Source organism: Neopsephotus bourkii, unplaced genomic scaffold (genome assembly GCF_033783945.1).
Source record: "Neopsephotus bourkii isolate Nb327-2 ecotype Australia unplaced genomic scaffold, CSIRO-AGI_Nbou_v1 NB_168, whole genome shotgun sequence".
NCBI lineage: Eukaryota > Metazoa > Chordata > Aves > Psittaciformes > Psittacidae > Neopsephotus > Neopsephotus bourkii.
The window spans coordinates 1027750-1051619 of NW_026900684.1; the positions used below are offsets into that span (position 1 = coordinate 1027750).

A 23870-nucleotide genomic window follows, 5' to 3' on the forward strand; every position below is an offset into this window, starting at 1 on the left:
GTCTGCCAGTTGCTTTGATTTTTATCAAATACATGCCTAATAGTCTGTTAGCCATGACTGTCCGGCTAAAGCCTCTGTGCTGCTCAGCAGCAGGGCCTCTAAACTCCATCACTACTCTTGACGGGTCACTCATTCCCTCTTTGATCTTGCCTTATCTGGTAGGATGCCTGAGGCACAGACTTTCCTCCTTCCCTAGTCCCAGTAAGTCTGATTAATTGAACATAGTTCGATACCTATTTTGCCTGGTCTTGTTTGCAACCAGCATCACTAGGCGAGTGCTTTACCTAGAACGTTATATGCCATTTTTATACACAAACATTTATTCTTGTCATAGTTTGGAAAGGGAAGAAAGCAAATGTGAACATAGTATTTATTTTTAGACCGTGGTTCAAGCATTGGCTAGAAAATCTACTTTTCTACTTGTTCAAGGTCATTTTTAAAACGCCTTTAAATGCAATTTAATGTGTTTTTGGAGGCCTCCAAAGCCTAACCAGGGAGCTTGCAGACCAATCACTGTACAGTGTTAGTGGTGCTGAGTGCACCATTACAGTCCTGGAATTCACGAGTGCTTATGACCCCTTCTAGATGTGGTTTGTTTCCACTTCATTTGACTACTTGTCCCACATTATTAGGAATATCTCTGCTGCACGTACCATTTTATCTGATGAGGAGTGGGGCACAGAGATGGGATGCCCTTGAGGGAAGAGAATCACCGTTAGTTCTCACTGTGTAAGACTGAGAATCCTCTGATTTCATCTGCTTTTTCCCTCTCTGGTGGACGTCTCCCTGTTGCTGAGGGGCAACACTAGACTTTTGCAGCTTCACTGTTTCGTATGTGTTTCTCCCAGTCTTAGATAGTGGTGTGTAGTGTTCATGTAGAGGGAGGGCAGGTGCTGTTTTCCACAGGCATTACCTTAATGGATCTCCTTTTCCTTTTAAGAAGGTCTAGCAAGGCTTTCAAAGGTGCTTTTCTATGCATCACAAAGCCTTTTTCACTGTTATCTACTGGTGAATTAAATTGTTCATGGCTACTAAAGTTTTGCCATTTTCTTCCTTTTATTTAAGTACTGATTTTGTTGCAGTTCTACCTTTGTAAGCATGTCGCTCAGGTGGAATAGTCAACATCAATCTGGATTATTACTTGTATCATCATTACTGAATGCTTTATTCCTTGTCGTGTGCTTCTAAAGACCTAGTTGATAAATGATGTATGTGACAAAGGCTTCAATAAGATTTTTTTCCTGCGCAGCAGTAGTAGGACTGTGTATTTTAAAAATGGTACGGCCAAAGAGTGCAAAACTCCCTAAACCCTTTTCATGTTCCAACGCCCCCCCAGCTGATCCTATAGGTCAGTGAAAACCCCCATGTGTGCTCTTCAGACATACTGTTGTGCTGCTGTGGTGCTGGCAGGTATTTAAAGAAATGAAAAGAGTACAGACTGCTGGAGACCAAATGATTGAGTTAAAACAAATGTTTTGGCATCTTTGCAATCCTTTTCATATGTTTAAATGGACGACTTAAAATACACTCTATGGTACTCTTTTCCCCAGTGGTAGTGGTGAAAACAGTGGCCTATAGGATCTTTGCTAACTACACCATCAGTGTTTCTGTAAGCTTGAATTACAGCCCAGCTGAAGATTACATGTTTAACCAGCTCACAACGATGCCTTGAGTGAAATGTATTTTGTTTTAACTGGTTTTGAAGCAAAGGAGAATTCTTACCGGATGACCTGTTTTTTTTACATAGATATTTCAGACTGCTATGTTACTAAACATGTCAGAAGTGTTTGGCCAACAGGGTCCTTTTCTTCCTATTAGAAGAACCCTTCCTCTCTTATCCACACCTCGCACATTATCTTAGTCTGGTTTCTTTTGTGAACATGATCTACTTTTACTGCTGTCTGTGTGTCTTACATAAAGAAATGACATGTCTCTAAAGTGACACACTTTAGAGATTTAATGCGGTTTAACTGAGGCCACCCTTTCTTAAAATTCCAATTTCATTTGCTAATGGTTACCCAGCTTCTTTAATGAACGAGGCACAAGCCTCCTCAAGTCAGAGCTGTCTGAGCTATACTGCCCTTTGATTATGCTTCTAACAGGCTTATCATATCATGGAAAGTTTTGCTTCCTGGAATACCTACATAACTGCACTGGCACTTTTAACACTCTACCTTTTCAATATTTGTTTTTTTTAAATAGTAATATTCTTGTATTCCCTGAGAATTCTGTTCCTAAGGGGCTTTTCCATTTTCAGTGTTATAAAGCCTTAGGCAATGTCTGTGTGAGCCAGGAGCAACTGCGATGTTCAGACCCACCACATCACCCTTTCATTACTTGAGCTAATGAAGTGACTAGTAGAAGACTAGTACCTGGAGAAGCATACACATTTACTGTAACAAAAATAATACTGAGCCTATGGAATAACAGATTTGATTCCCACTGTAATGGAAAAAATCATGCTTATGAGTTGTCTGGTAACCTCCCCATACTGATCTTCATGCTCTTGATCCATGTGAGGAAGGTGCTGAGTCTTCTCATTTAAATGAATGTCCACTGCTATAAAACATAAGCAAACTGCACTCCACAACCACCAGTGTAATTCTTATGAGAAAACTTATTAGCAACTTCCAATACAGTTAATTATAACTTTTTTTTTTTTTGACACCATGTTGTTTCTCACACAGGTAGTTTGAACTCTTCTTCTGTGTTTTTATGACCTTCCAGTGTAGTAGACTTTTACTGCAACCCCCTTGTCTAGTGGCCAGATGATGTGTGTTGAATCTTTCTGTGTAAATGTACCACTTCAATGCCTAATCTCTTTTTCTGGATTTTTTCTCTTCTTTGAATTCTTCCCCATCCTTCACTGCTCTTTACTGTTCCTGGACTCAGCTTGGAAATTCATCTATTGTGAGTATTCTGGATGCCTCAGGCAATACAGGAGAATATAGCAGGACAGTGCAAAGGGGAGGGGAAAGTGAGCAAGCCAGAAGCGTCTGCAATAGTGCTTAATGCAAAAGAAGCATAGGTGCAAACATTGCGTCTTAGAACCAGTAGTAACAACTGTACTTTGCTTTCACCTCCACTGCTATGCAAGTCATTATTTTAAGACATTAATACCTTTCCTTACTAGAGAAATAAAATAGCTCTGGATTGACAGGTGAGAAATAGCTGAAGGTCATTTTTCAGAAATATTTAGTATTTCCTTGTATAATGAATGCAGTCAGTGTCTCTATTGGCAAGTTGTGGTATGACAAAGGCAAAGGAATTAGCATTTTGTCTTTGTTAACTTAATGCACTGCTCTATTAAAACAGTATCTTGATTTCATTATGAGTGTAGATACTGCTTCCAGCACTTATCAGAAGATCTTTTTGTAACATTTAATTTTCATATATTGTAAGTGGAAATATCTACTTTTTATTATGTAGCCAAAGTCATGGATACCATTTTCATATCAACTTTCTCATGGGATAGTCTACTGTGGATATATACTCAGTCCTGCTCTTTTCAAGGTCTTGTGCCAGACTGCAGGGTACTGGTTTGCATCCTTTCAGTCTTGCTTTCCCAGACCGTGACATTGCCTTCTGGCCTTTAAGATAAAGGCCAGTGTTTATTTGCAGCTTCATAAATATCTGATTGTGGAGTGTATTACTTGAGGAATGACAGCAAAATGTCACTTTTCCCATCTGAATTTGTTAGAGAGCACGCACTACTGAAATGCAGCACTATAGAACCATGCAGCAGGCTGGACCCGTTCTGTGCCAAGGATGCCATGTACGCAGTTTGCCATACCAGCACTCAGCCAAAATTGAACTGGAGCTCAGTCAGCACTCCCTCTGCAGCAAGAGCTGCTTAAAGCAAGAGTGTCCGAGCAAGAGCCAGTACTGCTGTGAGTGACACCTGGCAAGATACACAAACAAAGAAACTTGAATTCTATTGTCCAACTACAACATGGACACCTGCAAATGAAGGTGCCAAGAAAACAAAAGATTCAGGGGCATGAGACTATTTAGAAGAGTTAATTTTAACCCAGGGTTTAGAAATATTTCGGAAAATGATGATTAGAAAGTAATGTAAATGCACTTTAAACAAAATGCAGAGTAAAGCCTTGAAGTTCCTGAGTTTCCTGTCATGGATTAGCGTGCTTAAAAATACCTATTGTTACAGAGCAAAATGAATTATCTCCAAGCACCCAAACCTGTGAACAAACCTGGGTTTTGCATGCTTCTAAATTCTGCAGTAGTTTTAGTATTGAATTAGGAAGAAAAAGATCTCAGAAGAGACAAAAAAATGACAGTCCCTTATCAGAAAGGTTCTCTGAAAGACTCTTCAGTATGCAAGAATAAGTATCATGACAGGAAGAGGTTTGCTTTTGCCAGACGGTGAAGCAGCATCCCTCACTGTTCCCTGGGGAACAGAGTGGGAAGTGATAGCACTCAGGACTCAGGCAGATGCTCAGGCAGAGAAATAATATGATGATGATGTTAGTAACTAAAGAGCAGCAGGCCTCCATCCAGCTCCTCTGTCAGACAAGCCTCACAAATCAGAATCCTACTTCAGGTGCCCAATTTATATTTCTGTTGGCTAAGACTTTAAGAAGTTTTTAAAGTTGCTTGAATTAACAGCTGTCTTTGGCTTCATTTTTCACCTTAGTCAGTTGTTTGTACGTCCTCCTGGCCTTCTCTTTGGCTTCATTTCACTGCTGCGTGTGCTTTAACTTTCTCCACTTACTTTCACACTTGCATTTCTTAAAGTGAACCAATGACTCCTCAACTCATCATACCCTCATTCTCCCCACAGGAAAGTGGTGAATTATTTCTCAGCACTGTGTACAGCTGCCTATCAAGTAGGAGTTTGCTTTGCTCCCTGTAAAATTCAAGAGTCCCTTTCCACAAGAGAGCAGCAAACCAGAGGTTTCTTCTTACTTTTAAGTATATGAAGCTATTGAATAGAGAATATTTCTGTCCAGCTGTCTTCCATCATGAAGGCTTGTCTTCCAAAAATACTGAAATTGCTTTGGTACCTGCCTTTAACAATGCTATAAATATCAGCCTGTGAGAGGGTGGGAGGGGTATGCCATTGGTAAGAGTGTGTAAGGACAGAACCAGTGATAAGAAAAATGCTTCCTCCTCTGGACACAACAGCACAAGGAAGAATGCAGAATAAAATAAAACCCGTTATGCTTCTCCAATTTTAAACATTTAATAGTGCACTTATTGAGTATATTCTGTACAGACATCTATAGCAAGTTAAACATCTTCCTTTTTCTCACGTAGATCATAGTCATGTAAAGCACATTTACAATAGAAAACATACTTGAGGTACAAAAACCCAAAAAGAATATCTGAGGTATAAATACAGGTATATTTTAAATAATCTTTATCATGCTTTATCTATGTTTGACAGTACACTGTGGGCAAGTATACATGTTTACAATAGAATGGTATGTACAACATACAATTTTACAAATTCAAAAGTGTTTGATGTAGAAGAATATACAAGATTTTCCTACTCGTGAGGAACACTGTTACTGGAAGTACTACATTATTTGCCATAATAAAAAAAAATCTTCATCAAAAAGCTTAAAATAATACTGACAATGGTAACAAAGTCTCAGTCAAAATTCCACCTTGCAACTCATTCATACGCTAGCCACAAAATGCATTTATCACTTAACACTGCACCTCGAAAGCTAATCATTACCTTTACAGTAAAACCTACAGAAAGACACCTTTCCAGAGGACCTCAAGACTTCCTACAGTTCATACAAGTTGATTCTTAAGGAGGCGGAATATCCCAAAGTGTTTAAAATCCCACTAAACCAAAGACAACACCCCCTACTCTCTGCCCCCCAAAATAACCCTCCACATTGCTCACATCCAGGTTCTGTTTGTGTTAACATGCGGCTTTTAGGAAAACAGGCAAAGAAGGGAGAGAAAGGGAGAGTTTGTGTGACTCTTCCTAGCCATCTCACCCCACCTGCTGCTGCAGGAGTCCTGCCACTTCCCAGCACCGCAACTCCAGTGTTGACTTTTTCCTCTTGAGCCGTTAGAATACAGTAAAATATATAGAATCCCATTAAAACATTTATAGTTAATGCAGGTAGGAGTAAAAGCAACAAACATTTTTCAGTAAATTAATGACTGAGATTTTTGGCTGTCTTCACCATTGCAAAGACATTGCATTTCTAAGCTGCTATGTTGCTCAAAAGTGTATTTATTTACTTAAAATTACTACAGAATTGCTATCCACTCCTAAAAGATCACCTGGATAAGGAGTGGAGAGTACTCAGAGCAAGCCTCTTGTAGCATCTGCTTAGGGTTTTTAATAAGATTAGAGCTGAGGAAAATGTAGAACTGGCACATGGGAAGGATGGCTACTCCTGGTCCACAGTCAAGTCCCATTCTAGGTTGAACTGTATCCAGCATACTAAAATCCATTCTGATTGCCTATCAGTGTACCAGACACATTTCAAATTCGACTTCTGCTATCCTTTCAACCATTAACACACTCATTCACACTTCAATCTCTGTGCAAACCTTTCTCTGCTTATCTCAGTGAGAACACATTGAAGAGTACCAACTATTCCAGTGGATACGCCAGTCCCTCAATGCACTACAAATACATGAGTATGTACATAAAGCTAAGTATTTCACATGGGAATGATGAACCTTCACCATCTTTCATAATATATTTTGCATTTAAAGAATTTTGCTTCTCAGAAGCAATTCAAACCATCTAATAGTACAATACTTTTTTGTTTTCTTCTTGCACAGTCCTCCTATGTATTCCAGTCAAGGCCTACACTATAGACCTTAAACAGACAGGAAGCAGCTTTAAAGTGTATGGTATGGCCACAGTCCAGTAATGCAATGCTCACAGTCAAGTTCTCATGCTGTCATCCCTTCATGACATGACTTGCAAATGGTACACTAGTATGGTCTGCAGTGGACAAGCCTTGGTTTTAGATAATGTCTGTGTTGCTGATGTGTAGACCATGTGGCTGTTCCTCTTCAGTAGTCACCTGGATTTTACTTCCTTGTTCTCAAGACTCTGATGAATGAAAGAGTCTCTTATCTTAACAACTTCAGATGCACACAAGTGTCCAAAAGACTTGGTGTACCAGTCTGGCATGTGGCCCCTGATGTGTGGAGAAAAAGTGATGATGAATTAGGTCCCAGTAACTTGGCACGCATTTTCTCAGTCAGATTCAAATATGTATCTAGCTGTTTAAATGCCCGACTAGGAAATCTCCTTATTACTGCTTATTGCTCAGCTCAGCCTTACTAATATATAGACTTGCTCCAAGACAAGTTTGACATGGTGAGGAAAAGTTATGAGGAAAAGTTACAGAAAATTGTGAGAACTTGTTCCTCTTTACTAACTTAATATTAAACTTATTATGTCCTTGAATCCAGATACATCTGTCAGAGGAAGGGGTGGGGTTACATACCAGTAGCTATGGTGCAGCACACACTGGATGTTTCTAATGCAACAAACCACACCTGCTGTTAGATGTGCACTGAAGCCAGTTTTCTGTGACATCTCAGAGACCTGTGTATGCCTTTGAGAAGTAGGTACTACTGGCCAAACTAAAGCCTGTTGAACAGTCTAAATTTTGCATTGACTACATGGAAACTGTACAAGAAAAGTTACCACCACAAAAAAAGTAGAAACTCATACCTTAAATCAATTCTGCACATGTAGGTAAGTTTAGATTTTCCTGACCCGCAGGGCTCAATCAGATACCTAGACAGGAGCACATTGACTCTAACACCTGCCACAGGAGCACGGTCGTGGTCCACTGAGGTTGCTAGAAGCACACAAGCTCCCTTGGGAAAATTTGTCCTCCATGTTCTAAGGAAAAAAGAAGAAAAAAAAAGTCTTATATTTGAGAAACAGTAATGAAACATCTAATTCAAACATCTAATAAGACATCGTTTCGCACACCCAGATATTTACCCACATAACTTAAACAGAAATCATAGTCAAGGTTGTGCTATGTGTACGATATAAATATCATCGCATATAAAAGCCTTACCTTAAGACTACAAAGTCTCTGGCTGGGTGAGGTGCCATGCTGTTCTGGACATACTGGTATATATCTGTCTGGCTGTCCAAAGGTTCGATTACTTTTGAATCTATAAGATCTTCATCCCAAAGATGCTGCTCTTTAAGTATACGATTTAAAACATCCTCTGGCGTAGCTGGGATTTCAATGGTAGTTTTCCATAGCCGGAGTGGGGGACCTTCACATACCTGGGGAAAATCAGCAGAGTCCTCAGTTTTACTCTTCCTGACACTTTCTTTTCCTTTCTGTTTTAGTGTCGGCTAAATACAGCAAATTAAATGCACACGTATATGCGTATGTTGTATTAAGCTTGTCATAAGCTCAAACTAAGATTGTTTTCATAACGGCCAGAGGCATCTGCACACTAACTTCCAAATTGTTTTTAAGTTACAGTTTAATTTAAAACTTCTCCAGTATAGGTCACTATTAAATTGTGGTGCTATAGAATAATGCTATCCTAATTTCCCAAGTTTGTTTGTTAAAAATCTCATTGAAACATTTCTTCCTGTGCTAGCTTTGAGCTGTGAGAGATTAGAGACAAGAAACTTCTTTCCTACAACCTGCATATTGACAGTGCTTAGAGGCTTCACTCAGCCTGTCAAGGCTTTGCATGTCTGAGTGAAGGCATGTAAATGCAATACAGTGAACATTCCTGGGCTGGATAAACAGAAGAACACAAATCAGCGCATGTTAGCTGACTACTGCTGAAAGACAGGTTATTTTTAGATGGTGTGCAACTACGTCAAAATATCAAGGTTTCTTTTTCTCAGATATACCTGCAACGTAAAGGTGTACACTGAACCTTCTGTAATACCCTATGTCAAAAGCCTGCTCATATTAGAGATGAGCTAAAAAAAGCAGAGCTGCGGCATGAGTGACAGAGTGCATACCTTCTTGTACGCCAGCTCTGCTTGCTCTGAAGTGGAGCAGCTGACCCAGCCCTTAAACTTCTCCTTCATTTCTTTGAGCAAGTCATCCATGCAGTCCTGGAGGTAGCAGTGGTAGTCAGTGGGCTCAGTGGTACTGCTACCGCCCCGGAGTTCCTCCAGGCTGAGGGGACGCAGGTCCTGCTCCGTGTATGAGTTCCGGCCCCTGCTCATTTCTTCAGGTATCTGAGGGGCAACAAGGTTGAAATCATCCTCTTGCAGCTCTCTCCCAGCTCTCTCCCCACATCACAGAGTTAGCCTAGCAGCTTGATAGCCACACAAAGATGGGTGCACTAGTTTTGTAAGTAAGTGGTGGGATGCATATATGCCCAGTCACTCAATGTGAAAAAATGCCAAAATTAAGTATGTGACTTTAACTTAAATTAATCCTATTTTTTTCTGTGGAGTATCCCTCTTTGCTACACAACGCAGATCCATTCCCACAGCACAGTTTATCCTGCAGACTGAAGGAAGTAGGCATCAGTTGTTAGGCACAAGAAAAGAGACAGGCATGTCTTTGGTTGAGGGTTCTGAAAAGATTCAATGACAGTGAAGAAAACCAGGACTCTTGGCTTGTCTAGTTCTCTATCCCAGGCCCTAGAGGGAGCATGCTTTAGTTCTTACAGACCCTTCAACCTACGTTTTGACAGTGTCGCATTCCAGGACGTTTTTGTGGCCTAGCCTTGCTAACTCTTGGGAATTTAAGTATAAAACAAGCACTGACATTCCTGGAAATAGCTTCTTGCTTTGTAATTAGAGCTGAAGTTCATAGACCCTCATGGCTGTACAATAAAAGCTTGGAAACTTATTTCAAATGCAGCTTGGATGTAACAAAAAAGTCCCAAACTCCACAACTGCTTCCTGACTTTTGAGTGCCAGTGCCAAACAAAGAATTCTCTTCTGGCATCACTTCCAATTCATGTATGTACCCAGATCCGGATGCAAGTATTTAAAAAAATGCTATTTATCATGTATTAAACTTTATTTTAATAAAGATACATTCCTAGCTTTCCATTACACAGCAGATGTAAGCCATGTTGGCCAATATTCTACCCATCAGTTCTGCAAATAGGTGTTTTACCTGAAAGAGCTTCTTGCATTCAGCGATCATATGAGCTAGCCCTTGGGTTGCAGCCAGATTTTCATTTAGGTCTTTCTGATCGGGTTTTCCCAGGCTTGGTTTTCTTTGCATCACCCTTCCCAAGGGAAAAGAGCACACATGCACAAATCCTGTTACTTAATGCAGAGCAAGAGACACATTTGTAAAACAACAGTAGGATTCCCAAATCTGTTGGTGATTTAGAGCAGTGCTGCCCATGACCAAATCTTGGCACGGTGTTACTGACTTCTCTCACTACGCGCTTTTTCTTTGGAATCTCTCCCGTTTCTTCCTTCTTATGAACTTGCTTATATTTTAACAGATCTCTGCCTAAAGGTAGGATCTCCTAACTGTTCTATGCCCAGTGCCCTCTGAGGTGTCCAAAGTGATCACAACTGGTAGACTCAATGTCACCTGTTACACATCACTGCCAGCTGTGGTACAGGACCAGGAGCAACAAGCCCTGCTCCCAAAACATACCTTGGGGAAGAATTCTCTCTTTTGAGAGTGTTTAAGTGGAAGAGGGAAGGTGCTAAGCAGACAGCCAGGTTTGTCGGTGTCATCTGGTTTTCCTTCACTGCAGCTGTGACATCACTCAGGAAATAGAGAAGAATCTGGAGGACCTCCCTGTTCTCATCAGGTAAAAGCATAATGGCAGCCTTGATAGCCTGGAGACGCTGATCCTTTGGCACATCTGCATAATATTAGTAATTCTCTCATCAGCCCATTGATTTTCCATACACACAGCATGAATTCATCCCAAAGCAAACTCCAGCTTCACATATTTGACTAGAGTTTGAAGTGATTTCCTTCAGGATGCATACCATTCGTAGGAAACATGAAGGCATTTTTTTTTAACCCACTACTTTAACTTACCTCAGCTATTTCCTGCCTCACAAGAAATGCAAGCAAGAAGTTGTGCCTAGGCCAGAGTTAATTTTAGATTTAATTTCAATAGTTACATGCTCCCACAGATGCACTAAAATGACAGAAGCCTGGAGTCAGGCAGTGAACAAGCAAACACAGTCCAACCAATTTAGAGGTTCTCTGGCTTTCAAAGAAATTCAAAACATGAATGCATTTTAGAATAGGTGAATTAATTAAATGAATTGGCTAGCAAACCTTTTCAACAATGATGTCATAAAATACCCAGAAAGTGCTTTACCAAACACTGGGTATGATCTGCTTTATTGAGCAGATCATTCAAAGTCATGCAGTGGAAAAAGAAAGTCAACGCTGTGAAGCCCCATACCATTAAACAGCTCCTTGGTTACTAACAACAAACAGCCATTGGAAAATTTTAATGTGTCTTTATATAAGGCCCTCTCCGCCAAACTTGAAGGAAACGGAAAAATGAAATAAACCAGACCAGATCTGCTTCTTATAAAGGGATTTCCAAAAAGCCAACTCTGAAGACAACATCAGAGTCTTACTCCTGGAGCATTTATATCATCATTAGCACCACACCAACTTCACTGCATGTCTCACAATACACGTGGTGCTAAGTAGATATTTAACTGGTATTTGCTTTGGGCTTCAGCAACTTTGTAAGGCTAGCATGTGAGTTTTGAAAGCATTTTTAAGCAAAAACCCACTGTTTTCCACACTCTCCCCTCAATCAGCTCAAAGCAGATTTAAGCCACGTGCGGACAATTCCAGTGTGCAGCCTGGTACGTAACACTAAAGCAAAGGGAAATTTTGTCCTTCACAGGGAAGCAAAATTTACAGCTGTGTTAAGGCTCTTTGCTTTACACAAAGATAATACTTCCCGATCACCTCTGGGGATTCCTCAGACCTACCACCTGCAAAAGGAAAGTAACAGATACTTCTGCAATGATCTGTCAAACTTTTTCTGGCACTAAACCACTAAGAGTTGCTGTTCCACATGCACAGAAGTGGAGAGTGTGATTAATTTTCTCCATAAACCTTCTTGGGAACCCAAACACACACAAAAAATGTGTGCACTGAAATAACGGCATGTATGTTTTTATTTTAAACCGTCACCTCCACCTACGGAGCTCTGAAGGAAATTCCTGTAACTTTTTGGTAATCATCATCATCAGGAAGGCACAAAAAGGACTCAAAGAAGGTGCTTTTGCAGTGAGCTCTTTGTAGCTCTGCTCCCATGGGAAGAATACACTGGGAGAAAGATGGGATGATGTTAGGAACAGAAACCACAGAATCAGCAAGGTGCCTGTACTGCATCAGTCAGTTTGGACTCCCATGAATACTTCAAACGGGTTTGGTGTTCTGGTCACAAAACATTAATTCACCTTTGGCCAATTTAGTAAGTGAGAGTACTCCCAATGGAATAAGAATGTTGAGGAAACAACATTTAGAACGATCCAGCCCAAAATTATGAGAACTCAATCTAGTTCACAAAAGAGAATTTCTCCCTTCCTGGAGCTGAACCTGCCATCTCAGAAGGATTATTTCTTTCATGTGCATTGATAAAATTCCACTTTCTATGTTCAAAGCACTTTCTGGTTTATATATCTACCAGTAAAGTACCTATAAGCCAATAACAGAAAAGCTTTCAACTTAAAGGTTGTTTCCAAAAGTTATGGTGAAGGATAGAAGAATATAAATTATATGAAAATGGAATTTTTTTGGTAGCCTTGCCAATCCCTCTTAAAGCCCCTGAGGTTCATGTAGTGTTTGCAGAGCTCCTCTACCTAGACACATTAGATGGGGCTTATTTTTAAACCATAATATCAAGCATGCTCAAAAAAGAGAGGAAACTTTATAGCAAATGATGGAGGACTTATGTTTGTTCCTGAACTACAGAAAAAGGTGAAATTAAAAGAACTTGCACTATAAATTGTTATGCAACAGGAACATCAAAAATCCATTCCTTAAGAGGCAGCCTGAACTCTAACGGCTGCTGGAGAAAGGCAAAGACCAACATATGCAACATGTGCAGTGACCAGAGGAGCAGTATTAGGAAGCTCCGCCTTTGCTACACAAATGAGCATTTGCCCCCACCATAGAAATCTCACTACTTACATTGGTATATCTGTAAGAAGGTCTCGGAGAGTTTGTTGGTCATGAGAGGCTCAGGGAGATCACGGAAGAATTGCTTTAACATGTCTGCTACATCGTAAGCAGACTGGCCTTCATAGTTGACACAGTCTGCTGAATTCTCATTCATTTGACGCAAAGCCTGAATTCTTGATTTGACTCCAGATTTCCTGAACAGTCCAACCTAAATATATGTGGAAAGGTAAATACATTCACAACGAGTCCAGCAAATCTGAAATGTAAATATGCTCTTTAGCTTCTTATTTACGGGCCCTAATTTCACTGAAACCTTTCTGTGCATTAATTATCTATTTTGTCCTGTTTTGTGCCTACTTTTTTCAGCCTGACCCAGGAACAATAAAAACTAATGGAAGCCTGAGCCCTGGGTGCTGCATGTATGTAGGATGAGAGAGAGTGCAGAAAACCCACCTGATCCAGACAGTGGTTGCGGAGGTACCTCATGGCTTGCTGAATGCTCTGTGGAAGAGGCTGTCCTGTGCGCTGGACATTGACTTGCAGTGGTACTCCAAACACATTTCGGTCTTTATAATCTGGCACCTTTATCCTTTTCATAAATTTTGGTACTGCCCTATTTAAGTAAATGGAATGACAAAATTAAATTAAACCTCTGTTGACCATTTATTGTCTGTATTTCCAGTAATTCGGAAAGTCAGTGAAAATAAGTGAAACACTTAGGTAGTATGAAAAGTACTGACAGTATAAATTAGCTAATCCACTCAGAGCTGGGAAAGGGGAAGAGGACAGAAAACAGTTTCTCTAAGAAAAAGGCCTGACATTCAGGGCAATATGCTGCCTGTAAGTATTAATGTGGTGCTTACTCCATCAATATTAGTAGGACAAAAGCTACAGGGTAAAACTGCAGGGGCCAGATTAAATTGCCAAAGAGTCAAAATAAATCCTGCGGTCAGTGACCCCTTGTAACACTGCTTCTTTAGGTTTTTGGAAGGATGGGTATTTGAACAATGAGCTTTTGTATGTCAACTACTTGTTCTGCAAAGTCCTCAAACTGGGTCCACCACCCACCAGTGTGCATAACAGCAGGAAACTGATGTAATACATTTGAGTTTGTCAGCTAAAAACTTCAGCTCTATAAACAACCCCCTTTGAGGGACCCCCCCCTTGTCAGCCAGTGACTGTTGTTACCCCTGCCTCCCACTCTGGTTACAATGAGAGGCCTTTCCATCTGCTTATGACTCCAAGGAAAAAGTTACTAAATACAAAAGAATAATTTACCCCCAGGTCCCCAAGAGTACTGGTTTCATAAAGGGGGGGAAAAAAAAGCCACTAAAATGTGAAAATATTGAGATCATTTTCCTAAACAGGGAGAAAACCTAACGTCCAGTGTAACAACTAATAGGACACAGCGGCACTGGAAAACAGGGAGACCTATTTAACATTTCAGTACACAGTACAGCTACACAAACAGTGCATTAGATTTACAGCTGACTAATCTGTTACATAGCAAACCAGAACCAATTTGTATTGCCATACAGTTAAGTTTAGGGCATTATTGATATATGTATGAATAATACGTGCTTTGTCAAAAAACATGCCAATGGAATGTGAAAAAACACATTGCGATCTCCACTGAGAATCTGAAGCATGCAGGGGTAACTGGTCAATACTTATTTCTGTCTTTCAGAACAAACAACTTCTGTATTTAGAAAGGCTGACATAATAACAGCCTTTGAACAGGAGGTACTTTGATGCTGAAGTTAAATACTCTCTACGACTCCTGGGGAAGGGAGGAGGCTGGCCTGTGGTAGGGAGAAGAAAAATTTTACTGCGTCTTTTGCATCCTGGAGGTTACACAGGCTCTACTGCAGATACAATCATAAAAGAGCTTTCTATTCCCTTCTTCCGACAAGGAACATTCACCTGGGTTACAAACACCTGGCCACAGCAGAAATTGCTGCCTACAAAACCTCCGTGGTTCTCCCAACTTTTCTTCCCACCCCCTCCATCTTTTTTTGCAAGCTAACTGGATTTATAGTGCTTTAAAGAGGGGACACAGATTATGGCTAATGAGATAAGAGAACTGAAAGAAATTTACATTATTTGATTACATAATTATATAGAGAAACTAATACACATACTTAAGACTAGCTGAAGAAAAGCAAGCCTATTAAGATCGACTGAGGTTTGTGCTACTGTTCCCTAACTGTCTCAATAAACAACTAGCCCTCCTTTTGCTATGGATAGTGGACATCTTCCTGCTCAGGAAGCTGGCCTGAACAAAAGCAGTGATGTTTTTGTTCCCTTTTGTTCTGCTTTTATTCCCTTACATGCCCCCATAAACATATTTCTCAAGCCTAATAAGATTAGTCTTATGTAAAGGATTAGCGATTTTAGCCCTGTCTTAGGAAACCACAAATCACTGACAGCACAGGCTGGAGGAAGAAGTGCAAATATGGACAAAGAGGGACAGAGGGATTCATTGCATCTTTCCAAAAGTTGCTCAGGGTGAGTGCAACTGTCATGCTTGTGTAGCCAGCATCTCTACATAGGGCACTGTGTCCTTACCAGCTGAAGCCGTGCTTATTGGAAGGCGTGTACTTCTCCAGGAGTGCAGTCAGCTTCAGGAGAGAGTACTTCTGCAGCAGGTTCATCTGTGCCACCGACTGGCAGTTGATCTGCAGTGACGCCGAGCTGAGGCTCGGCCGGTGGGAGCTCTGGAAGCTGTGCCACCTCAGCCTGTGCCTGCAGAGAGGATGGGACACAGAACAAGGACCGGTCACTGAAATGTCTCTGCAAGATGTGCAGGAATTATTGCAAACATAATGCTGAGCTCCCTGCCCTTGTCAACTGCTGCTTGGGAAATTTCACAGGCCCCTCTTAGCCAGCAGCCTCTCTGCTTCACCTGGTGCAATGCAGCATGCATAGGTACTTTAGGTGAGAACGTGCACCCTGAGCTGACTCACAGCTCAAAGTTAACTACATGCTCCTGCCCTATCAGATGTCCTCCGAAGGCTCCAACACTCTTCTTCAAAAGCCCTTTCAGTATTAAGGCAGTGGCAATCAAAAAAGCTCCATTTAGAAAAAAGCCCAATTTTTTAAGGCACATCAAATGGGAACTAAGCACTTCTAAAAGTCCCATTCGGTTTATAAAAGCAGCTGTGAAACTAAATGACAGCAGAAACCAGGCCCTAGATGATCTGCACCAGTTTTAAAGGAAAATTGGAAACAAAGCTAGAAAGAATTCAACTCCTTGCTCTACTCACAATTCAAAACACAGTCATATATCCCATGGTAAAACACCCAGAAGAAACAGGGAGGCCACTGGAACTCCCCCAGTTCCCCACTGTGCTACAGTGATCAAGAGAAAATAAACAAACCCCATTTTCCCTGCAGATTTAATGCTTTAGCATGCTATTAAGAAAGAGATGGCTACGGAAAAGTGTGATTTTTTGGAACAGTCTAAAAGTCAAGGCTTTTACTACACACTGACACAAACCAGACCACACTGTCACTGTTTCTCCTATCCAATTTAAAAAGTGAATAATCCTACTTGAGGTCCCTCTCCCTCCCACACACCATCTCAGTTTGAAGAATTATCATCCCCGAAAACTGCCTTAACATTCCTCCTAACGCTGACTCGCTGAGCAGGCTGTTTTTCAATGACGACTGAGGCTAAACATACAAACATAGAGCTGTGAAGTGTGGGAATCACTTGTCTAAAAGTCTTGCACAAATACTTCCCTTGCCTGCATATGTTTTGGGAAGCAATGGGAACAGCATGTGAGTGCCTGAATGGCTACAACTTCTACTGTACCTTAACTGAGTGGGGCAAAGGGGGACCTCACCAGGGCCACCCCAATTCCCAGTGCCCGTGATCTCACCTGCTGGACCTCGTCAGCGATGCACCCACCCCAGAGTCCCTCCTGTCCTGCATCCCTGTGGGATCTTCTGTTTCATTCAGTGAATTCCCCGTACTGTCAAGGTCACTCGGTGTTACTCGATCATTATCTACATCGAGGTGGATCTGCTTTGGAGAGGAAGGACATGGGGAGATGGAGTCCAGCGCTGAGTCAGAGTCCCCTTCATCTGAGAACTTCTCTGACCACTGGTTTACTATTCTCTGCATCCCTTTGACATGGTACAGGATGTCATCTAGCTCTGGGAATATGTCTTCATTTTCAAGGTCAGCCAGGTCACTCGTACTGGAATACAGGATTGAACCTGGCACATTGTCATAAATACTCAGGCGGCTGGTCACTGAGCTGGAGGAGTTACGCCTTTTCCCCATGCCCAGCTCTTTAGAGCTGTCACCACTGTTTTCCCTCCGGAGGCTGAGATGGCCATGTCCATGGTAACTCCCTGTCCTCCAGTTCACAGAGGCATTGTTTTCTGTAGGGGAGAAGTTGCCATTGGAGAGTGCTTTTGGAAAAGTGCCAGGCTTATGATCTTCGGGGATAAAAAACACCGTGTCTTCTGCAAAACTTCCCCGGTTCTTGAAGTTCTTCTCTATCACGTCACTGAACGTTGACTGGTTGAAGGGGTCGAAGCCTTCCAGGTACATGCCCACCCTTTTGTTGTATGCACTGAGGCTGCGTGTTCGTGTGACAGGACTGGGTGTGCTGACAGCACTGCTTGTCTCAGACTGACTACTGCTGCTGCTGGTCTGCGTGGAATTGGAGACACTCCTCTTTCGTACCATGGGGAGGCTGATGTGATTGCCATTGAGGGCAGAGATCTCCACACAGTTAAGTTGTTTCAGTTTATCTTCATCCATGCCTTCCTGCAGGATGGGCCCACTAATAATAAGGCCAAGCTTTGAAGGAGCTTTGCTCTTGCCATGGTGAGAGCTTTTGATCTTCAGGCTCTCCATTCTCTTCAGCAGGCTCTTTGTTTTGGACTTGGCGTTCTTCTCATTGGCTTTCGTGTTGAAGCTGAAGCTATTCAGCTCCCTGGGCGAGGGCAGGCTGCTGAATGAGTCATCATTTGCTATGAAATTGCTTGATGAACAAACACTCACAACTGAGTTTGTCCTGGTAGTAGATGTCTCACTCTGCAGGGTTGGTTGGTGGCTGCTGGTGCTACTGATGCTCAGAATAGAAGCCACTTCCTGACGTTCGCTGAGGTCTGTTAGCACACTCTCACGGCTTGCGGCGTTAGTAAGGTGAGGAGCTTCTGGGGAAGGGGTATTCAAGTCCGGTTGTGGAGGGAACACATCAAATTCTTCAAGCCTTGACCACCTCTTGCTGTCTCTCTGAAAAGTCCACTTGCCACTTATTGCACAAGGTTCATCTTCATCTGAATCTTCGCTCTGCAAAGGAGAGGAACCCTGAAAGTACTGCTTGCAAATTGCACAAACGGCAAAGGCGGTTGCATTTAAATACAATGCCCGCTAAATGCTTTAAGCATGACCTTATTCTCACTGAATTTGAAGTGAGAACAGTCTTTTACTTCAGGGAGAGGACGATTAGGCCATAAAGCGCATCACAGCAAAAGATAACGAGGGACAGGCAATGTATTTAAACAGTTTTTAAATACAAAAGATACAAGCTTCATAAAAAGAAACAAACAATACAATCTGCTTTAAATTGCTCTTTTCTAAAAACCCTAGTATCCACAGACTTTTAATTAATTGGTCACAGTGGATAGCCCTCAGATCAATGGAAATTCCTGGCATGCATAAAATTTTAAACTGGAGTCGGTCAGGGGTTGGGGTCCCTCTGGACTCTCTCCAAAGTTACACTCTGTTGATAGCGGTTGTGTGTTTATACTCCTCTTTGCAATTATGAGATGTTTCTCATATGTTCTGAATTATAGTGGCTTAATTCCTTACCCATTCGGGGAGTCTGAATGGTCTCAAGCTGTGACTAATGAGGTAGCAAAAGAAGCTCTTGTGTTGAAAGAGTGCGATGCCTCCAGGCTCTTACCTGGTTCACTCTTCCTCCCACAGGCTAGCAGCTAACATTTTAAGAATGTCCTGTGAAGTTTCTAGTTCAGTCTTGCTTCAGGCAAACTTTAACACTCACAGATAGCGAGCAGCTAGAGCTCACTGACAGTATAGCACGTAACTAAATTGTAAATAACATCTCCACTGATGATGTTTGATGTATGAGTAACGCTCGAGGGCACAATTACACGAACATCACTTACACTTACAATCTTTTCATCTAAAGACTGAAAGAGAACGACTCTGGGACTAGCATATTTGGTCTTCCAAATATCTGGAAAATTTCACATTGGAAGAATAAAACCAATGAAGATATTTTAATACAACACCATGAAACCACAAAAAAACCTTTGGTGTTCAGAGCAGGAAACACTAATTGCCACCCAGCTCCATGAGTTTCATTTGATTTGTTTAGACTGCTTTAATTTAAAAACAAACAAACACGCATGCCCCAAACTGTAACTATTTGTGTGCCAGGAACACAAACATTTATTCTCTGAAAAACAAGTAAATTACTCATATATCAAGTATTTTATTTATGCATACATTAGTTCCTGATCCTCTCCTAGTGTTTTGGGTTGTTTTTTTTTATCACACATTTCATCACCTTGGGCAAATAAGTGAAACACCATATTTATGTTTTATAACCAAATAGAGGAGACACAGAGGAAGTGTCATCTTCTTCATTTCTCAACTACTATAAACTACTTTTCTACATGACTCACATGAAAACCTAAGAGGTCTGTCTTGCTTATTGAAAGTTTTCAGGAGGAAAAAAGTCACCTGAAACTGCCAGTGGATAATAATGGAAAAAAAAGGAGCAGTAAAGCGAACTTAATTTGCAAAGAGGTCAATGCAAACATAAGGAAACATATGTTTCTGTCAGCATAATTTTTTTCCCTTGTGTTAGAAAGCTTCAGAAGCTAAGTATTGATTTTAATGAATTCAACAACAAAAGGGAATAGGATCCAAGTCCATCTGCCAGGACATGGGTGGTGAATGAAAATCAGGAAAGACTGAAACAAAAGGTAACATCCAGACTCCGGAAGATCTGGGGCCTGGACCTAAAGTCGGGTCTGGTCTGACCTCTAACAGCAATATTGCTCATTCCAGTGTTAACAAGGTTCAGGAACAAGGAGGAGAAATCTTCTGGTGGTCATAAACAGCAATTCAGCTGCCTACCCCCGGTTTTAGAGTTCGTACATATGCTGCCTCAGACTGTTATCTTCTGGAGCTTGGATGCTGTTTCCAACATACCACAAACAGATAGGGAAAGAGGGGATTAATTCCTGGTAAACAACCTCAGAGCATTTGTATGCATTCTTGTTAAGGGTAGGGCAGTATTGTATTGCCTTAGCTCAGTCATCTTTATCTGCAGTTGTCATATCCCAGGGGACAGTATAAACTACTGATCCCTCCTAGGACACACACGTAGCTTTAAGACAGCGATTGAGTGGTACCTTACTAGCAGATCCCAGCAACTCAGCTTTCTATTGGTATTACTTTACTGAAATTTCAGTTGGTGCTCTTGTGTTTCTCACCATGCTCCACAGGGATCCTGAAGATTCAGGAAACACTTCTAATTCCTGCTGAGATCCCTGGAAACATTTCTAAAAAGGTATCTGACATATTCTGTAAATATATTACTTTAATTTCAAACTATATAATTAAAAAATAAGTAAACAATGTGTCCCATTCTACAAAGGATTAGCTCTTTCCTTTGGAGGCCAAGCACAGTCTAACTGATCTCGACTATATCATAATAAAATAATACAACCCTAATGTGATGGCAAAGAACTGAAACTGTGAAGACGATGCCAAAGACTATGTTTTAATATTCAGGTCAGCTCATTGTGGCTGGTCAGGATCTCCTCCATCAAGCCTACTTTTTACAACCCTGCCCGAATGCAGGTTATACACTACAAGAAGGGCAGCCTCTCCGTCAGGCAGAGAAGCCCAGTGCCTTTCACACTGGGAGCAACATCACAGAGGAAGAGTTTGCTAAACGAATAACCTTTACCAGCAGCCAAGTCCTGCAGTTATCACTCAGTGACAATATGAAATAAAATGTAAGCAGCGTTTTGACTGCGTGTCTTTTGCCAGGCTCTATTCAGGTGTTACCTTAGGCTGCAGCTAAGCAATCTGCTATGTGGTGGGTTTTTTTTTCAGTTTCATTAATGTGCAGTGCTGTAAGAGAAGATGTTAAAGGAACTTACCCTTTTCCTGTGGGGACTAATTTCTAGCTTCATCACTGCACATTTGTTTAAAGTATTTAAGCGCCTGCAAAGCAAAGGAAATCATATTAAGAGAACACTCCAGTGTTTTGACACAGGCTACTCCAGTTCACAAGCTTTTGTGAAGGCTGTCCGCAAACTGCTTTGCATACAAATAGCCACAAGCAGAGTTTCAATTAGAGCCCTAATTATACTTAACCATTAACCCATTACATTTGGCTGTACTCTAACTTCAGAGGGAGGGATGGATGACTATTTGTCACAATTACCTGAATCAAAGTAAAGAAATGAATGGAAACTTAGTCTAAGTTGAGAAGCGGGTTATATTCAATGATATGTAGTAATTACCTTTGTTTAAACAGCAGACATTTGAACCCTGAAACAATCAGTCTCAACAGACTGAAAATAAAATAAAAGGCTTCGAATTTGACACTATGTACATACGCCTGTGTGAACTTTATAAGCTAAAACCTCTCAGAGGAAAACTTACTTTCCACTTATTAGGTGTCTACTTTGTGAACAATGATTATTTTCAACACAGTCCTGGGACAAGACAGCTCACCAGTTTAAATAAAAAAATGTACAACAAAACACAGACCTGATTTTTCCTTTCTAAACTCTTAAGTTTCTTTTATCATAAAAACGTTGTTCTGAAGGACTAAAATTTAAACAAAAAATAAATTGCTGCAGCAACAATAGTTAAATAGCCTCCTTGAGAAATGTGACAACAGTCTGGATGCGTATCTTGAAGCACTGTAAGCATTCCTCTGTTCCCTGATGAGCTAATTCTGGTAGGTATCCCTAAATAAAAGAAGTATCTCCCTTCTACCCTCTCCCCAGAAGCTCAGTGTGCACAGCTGAGCAGAAACAGCTTAAAGCAGAGCAAAACTTGGCACTGGTAGACACAGAGCTCCATGGCACACTGTTAAACACACTTAGGCACAGCTGAGTGCAGGCTGCCATGGTCTCCTGCCCTTCTCCCAGCCCTTGTTGCCTCAGAAACTGCTCCAGGATCATGGCTCAGCTAAAAGCTGCACTAGTAAAGTGTGGTTAGAGAAATGCTGGTGCTGTGACAAGGCAAAGGGCAGGAACAAGGTGGATGTGATGCAGAAGGCAGGAAACCTGAAGCAGCAGCTTCATGGAAGTGATGGTTTGGTCCCCTGTGCTAATACTTCCACTCGTGTGGCTGTACTGGGGGTTGGATAAGGAGATCAAGTTAGCAGAAAACTAATCTTTCAATACTTTGTTGGGCTGAATTTCTCTCAGGTCAGTTGCCTAAGCTGTGCGAAGGGCAGGGAGAGGCAGAGGAGGAGAGCCTCTCCTTTCTTACAACCGGATTGCAGCCCCAATTCAACAGGAACAGAATTGGGCTTTAAAAAGCCTAATCCATTCTGAAGGAAGTTGTATAATTTTCACAAAATTTGTTTGGACAAAGTGTAAAGAAGAGCCTGTACCAGCAGCTTTGAAAAACTAAAAACCATACAAAAAAAACCCGCCAAACCAAACACAAACACCCACCCCCAAACAAACAAAGAAAAAATTGCTGACTTGTCCTGTTGTTTCAGATGAATCTTTTCAGACTCATGAAACTTGTAACTTGAATCTAGAAAAGTGTGTGCACAGGAAGAATTACTAGTTCCTTCTCTTTCCCCTTGCCTTTTATGCGCAGGATTGGTTGCAGATGGTATTTACACAGGGCTTGATCCTGAGGCCATCAAAGAAAGTGGAAAAGCTCCTACTGGTGCTTTCACTGCAGTTGTGAAGTAAAAAAAAAAAAAAAGGATAAAAAGAAGGCAGTTTGATCTATAATTAGACCCAGCCACAACACAGCAGAAAAGGAGAGGAACAGGAAGAACTGCCATGGGTCAAATAGTAGGGCAGTGGCAGGTTAGGAAAGTCATCCAGATCTCTCTATTTTCATCTTTGCTCTGACTTTAAAAGGCAGAAGCTCAGTCCTGCTGGCTGCAGTTGGTGGGTACATGCACAAGTCCAGTCAATTTGAGAGGAACCGTATTTATGGCATGGGTGAAGGGTGAATGTCCCATCTACATGCTACACAACAAAACTAGGATTTGAGGCCACACAGCAGCAGAAAGCTGTCTCCCTCTCTGCTATAAAAACATTCTCCTTCAAACTCCTGAAACTCAAGACCAGGGAATATTAAACCGGTTTCAGACCTATCTTGCATAATAATTCACAAATTTCACAGTGTTACAACCTTTGACTTATGCAGACAGAAGATATAACCGAATCCCTGTATCAGGCTTTATCTAGCTCCAGCCTGTCTGACCGCTAATAAAGACAATCTCTGATTTCACAAAGATTACATCCCCAGACTTTCCTCCTACTCAAATTAAACCCCTGAAATAGGTGGAAAGGGGTAGAGCAAAGACCTCTGTTTCCACAGAGGGTGCTTAAGAGAAAAAAAACCTCCCAGCGCACACCTCACAAAAATGAGCATGAAGGAAAGATAAGGTAACCCCCTATGAGCAAGGTTAAATACAATAGCAGCGAGGCAAATAAAGGTTCTGTTACACATTTGACATGATTTCATCACAAAACTAGTTTCCCTTTTAAAACCTAAATGCTCTGCAG

At 41.3% G+C, this 23870-nt stretch overlaps 1 protein-coding gene across 6 annotated transcripts in view; it reads right to left on the bottom strand.

Annotated features, from left to right (window-relative positions):
- Nucleotides 1-5178: 5178 nt before the first annotated feature.
- DLC1 (DLC1 Rho GTPase activating protein) overlaps nucleotides 5179-23870 on the bottom strand; it is a 226610-nt gene continuing 207918 nt past the window's right edge. For 5 of the 6 annotated variants that reach the window (XM_061370803.1, XM_061370794.1, XM_061370811.1 and 2 more), the window contains 11 exons: nucleotides 21258-21321; nucleotides 16979-18405; nucleotides 15663-15839; nucleotides 13548-13707; nucleotides 13104-13302; nucleotides 10578-10791; nucleotides 10080-10194; nucleotides 8963-9184; nucleotides 8043-8260; nucleotides 7685-7858; nucleotides 5179-7142 (listed from right to left, as the gene is read on the bottom strand). In XM_061370803.1, coding sequence (XP_061226787.1) covers nucleotides 7022-7142; nucleotides 7685-7858; nucleotides 8043-8260; nucleotides 8963-9184; nucleotides 10080-10194; nucleotides 10578-10791; nucleotides 13104-13302; nucleotides 13548-13707; nucleotides 15663-15839; nucleotides 16979-18405; nucleotides 21258-21321 — 3091 coding nt within the window. In that variant the 3' untranslated portion in view covers nucleotides 5179-7021. Of the gene's footprint in view, nucleotides 7143-7684; nucleotides 7859-8042; nucleotides 8261-8962; nucleotides 9185-10079; nucleotides 10195-10577; nucleotides 10792-13103; nucleotides 13303-13547; nucleotides 13708-15662; nucleotides 15840-16978; nucleotides 18406-21257; nucleotides 21322-23870 lie in introns of those variants that run through there. The other variant, XR_009728053.1, reaches the window with a different exon arrangement.